Source organism: Myripristis murdjan, chromosome 7, assembly GCF_902150065.1.
Source record: "Myripristis murdjan chromosome 7, fMyrMur1.1, whole genome shotgun sequence".
Taxonomy (NCBI): Eukaryota; Metazoa; Chordata; class Actinopteri; order Holocentriformes; family Holocentridae; genus Myripristis; species Myripristis murdjan.
This window is the reverse complement of record NC_043986.1, coordinates 13,057,743-13,061,389: the sequence shown is the minus strand read 5'-3', so window position 1 is coordinate 13,061,389 and position 3,647 is coordinate 13,057,743. Positions and strand designations below refer to the sequence as shown.

At 45.7% G+C, this 3,647-nt stretch overlaps 1 protein-coding gene across 3 annotated transcripts in view; it reads right to left on the bottom strand.

The window, feature by feature from the left end:
- Window positions 1-2,814, bottom strand: part of samd11 (sterile alpha motif domain containing 11) — a 52,614-nt gene extending 49,800 nt beyond the window's left edge. Inside the window, exons 1-2 of one of the 3 annotated variants that reach the window (XM_030055271.1) lie at window positions 1,889-2,814; window positions 646-737 (exon numbers count right to left, since the gene is read on the bottom strand). In XM_030055271.1, the coding sequence (XP_029911131.1) occupies window positions 646-737; window positions 1,889-2,585 (789 nt within the window). In that variant the 5' untranslated portion in view covers window positions 2,586-2,814. The remainder of the gene's footprint in view (window positions 1-645; window positions 738-1,888) is intronic. The other 2 variants (XM_030055270.1, XM_030055269.1) reach the window with 2 other exon arrangements.
- Between the last annotated feature and the right edge of the window lie 833 nt (window positions 2,815-3,647).

Sequence of the window (3,647 nt, the reverse complement as noted above, 5' to 3'; positions counted from 1 at the left end):
CAGTGGTGATGCCATAATGGTGACACACCTGTGAGGCCTGTGAGGCTGGCATGATGCCCCTGGCTTTGCCCAGGGGGAAGCACAAGGCAAACAAAAGTTCAGTCAACAGCCAGGTGAGGAACTGAGACACCGGGACAAAAGAGCCTGGCCAACGACAGCCAACAGTCAGGCAGCCATACTGGATGACTCAAGGCCTCTGAAAAGAAGAATGTCTCATCCTCTGCTTCTATCAGCTGAAACTGCATTTGATATTCACGCTGAGAAAAATTAATGTCAAAGTTGACGTATGTGCCTATAGGGACTTTAGCATCAAGGTTATCGTGAAAGGCAACTCCACAGTACACACTCATGTTCACTCAGTCACCCCGCGCAGCAAGTTTCATGAACACATTGTGCTCTTTGGCAAAGAATAACCCCAGTTAACTAGCTTAATTCTTGACCATGTCCACTTAACAAGCACGCAACATTCAGCCAAGCATATCATGTCCACTGTAATGAAGCAATCTTCAAGCCAGGAAAAATATATCCAACATTTTGTATGTAGCTTGATCTGATTGGCATGCTGACAGATCAAGAACAGAAAGGCAGTGCGAGTAACACCAGTATAAAAAATATATCAGAATAGCGATGGAATAGTAATCTTACCACTGGAGAGGAAATTCGACAGCCAGGGCAATCACAGATTGGAGGATGTACCTGTAAGATTCCTTTGGACATAAGAGTCTTGAGGCTTTTCCCTGTGAAAAATAAAGAGACACCCTCAGTGAAAAGTGCACAATCCATATTCTCCAGCCAGTGAACTCATCACCTCCATGACACTGCATGCAATCATATGTTGCCAGGCTGATGGAAAACAGTCTGTCAGCTGACAATTCAAATTGTTCAAATAATTAAAATGTAACATCCACTGGACAACCTTGTATAGACTACACATTGAAAGGATCAGTCTGTTCACCAAGTACCTCTGGACAAAGTAATTCATATCTCCATATTTGTGGCACAAAGCTTGATTCTATCTACAGTCCAGTGTGGTTAGGCAGACAGACAGCTGCATACTGTCATCTGTCTATAGGAACCGGTAGATATGAAACTATTAGACTATCATTTTTGACCCGGGGGCGACACCCTCCCCCGGCCCGTCTTAACGCGTGTCAGTTCTGCATGAGTAACCTTTCGTGTATGTGTGTGTGTGTGCGTGTGTGGGTGGGTAGGGGGGTGCAAGTGCGCCCACAATGCGTAATCAATGCGTAGAGATATTATAAAGGTCATGATAAAAATACTGAAGCAGCATCGTTGAATTGATTAATTCTGTCATAAACCAACACAAAAATGCAGAATTCACCTTTAGCTATTAATAAAATCGTTCCATGGCAGTCTGGGTTGGTTGCAAAACGATCAAAACCCAATATTTATCACTGAGTATGACGTGAATAGGACGGTCAAAACAGTCATTTTCTAAAACATCTCACACACCTAGCATGCCATGCGTAAAAGTGTCAACACCCATGCATAAGTGTAGCTGCACTCCACGGCACGATTCACCCCATAGGAAAAAAAAGTATTTCACCTGTCACACATTGTATCATCTAAGTATTAATGATTTTCACCTCAATCCCAGTGCAGCCTAAACTCCAGACGCCCCGTTTTGGTGTATGGTCGCTGCCCAAACAGAGTGTCAAAGCCTCCGAGGATACTGGGAGGATATGCGCCTTTTCTCATCTGTCTCCTTACGCACTGTATCTGCTGTAACCCTTTCACTACAAAACGCAGCACTAAACCAAGAGAATCAAGTTTCTAACCACAATAAACGGCATCTCAAAGTGCTCACATAAAAACAATGCGTCTATCTATAACTAAGAAACACGAGGAGTGTGGACACTGGTCTTACCTTTGTGTCTAATACTCCGTTTCCAATCTTTGGCAGTCTCTCTTCCACTGACGAACTGGAACTCATTGGGGGTGAGCCACTCGCCCCGGTATTTAATTGAGGGTCCCTTACTACCCTGACACAGTTTATTGATATAAAGCAAAGCCTTATTCTCCCCGCATTCCACCTCGATGCACGGCTCCCCGTTGTCGAAGAAGGGCTGAAAGTCGGGGATCGAGGAAAACCTCTCCAGCATTAAGTCGTCCGTGTGATGGTGGAGGTGCTGGTGATGCAGCGCCGAGTCGTGGAGCCCCAAGTACGCGCGGTGATGGGCGAAAATGTGATCGTAGGGTGGCGGATGCGGGGTCACCACGGGGATAGCAGTGGCATTTAAAGGGGCCAGGTATTCGGACTGGTTGAACGCAGCCAATGCCATGTCGTCCCCATCCAACCTCTCCTTTTTGATGGCAGGCATGTTAGTGGGAGCCGAGCGCCGGTAACAAGTGAAAAGCTGCTCGCCCGATCCAACTTGAGCGTCCTCTCCCTCTGTGAGTTGGGCAGACCCAGACTTGGAGACGCGCCGCTTGGTTTTACGCAGAGCCCCCGTGTCGCCGTGAGACAGCGGTCTGGTGAAGTTGCCGGATAGATTCCCATTCACTAGTTTCCAGCTCGCAGCGGCAGCGCTCTCCGCCAGCCTCACAGCTCCTGCCTCCCACATTTAATCAGACTCGCTCTGTTAATACCTGTCATGCTGGGCAGCCCTTAGCCCCGGCCGTAATGTTACCTACAGTTAGCACTGACCGTCGCAGCCAACCTTCATGTGTGTTTTACTTTTTGCCTAAGGGGAAACAGTTGGAGACTTTTAATAACACATATTCATTAGAGTAACAGGCAAAATTTTGATCAGCCGTGGGCTCCAAAATTAGCCTGTAACACACAATGACTCAGTTAGGGGAGTTTACGCGTGGTAAGGATAAAATTTCACAGCCAATGAACACAATAAAATATTATAGCCTATGCAACTGTGTATTTACTGAAAACCGCTCCTGTTACTTAAAATCGCCTGGTATGGAAATAACCAGCATCTTCATTCAGGTAGGATCTTGATATTCCTAAATATTTGCGCAATATTACCAGTGTTAAGGAAAGTTAGGAAGGAGTTGTTTTTAACCCTGTGCATGTCGTTGAAGTCACGCTGAAGTTCACAGACCCAGACCAAACAAGATTTGCACTCTCCGCCGCTTCTCAACTTGGCCCATTTAAACAGCGGAGGCTTGGCGAGCGCCTCTATGGGCAGGGGGTTCTGCGAGGGACGGCGTTTCAGTGCGTGAAATGGAAGGAACTGCCATTTACTGAACATGAGGAAGTTAAAAATCTGCATCCACCAATGAAACTGCACACACACTCAACCTACATCTCCACTGTTTCACAATATGAAACATACAAGCAAGCCAAAAAAAAAAAAAAAAAAAAAAAGACAGAGAATTGTATGTGATCATTTTGGTGTCCCACTCAATAACATCAGCAACAACACAACTTGGCTTACACTTTTGAATCAAGCACATTCATTCTGAGATACGGTCTTGATCATAGACGTCACAGACCACCAGATCTATCCATGACATCAGCTGCAGGTCAGAATACAGTGGGTGTTTTATATCATCCATGTGTGTCTAAATTCAACTATCTATTTGTTATACTCCACCTACATTAACACCATTTTGCCCACTCTCCCCTGAAAAACCTTCTCAACTGCAGCAGCTTCAATGTGCCACTGCTA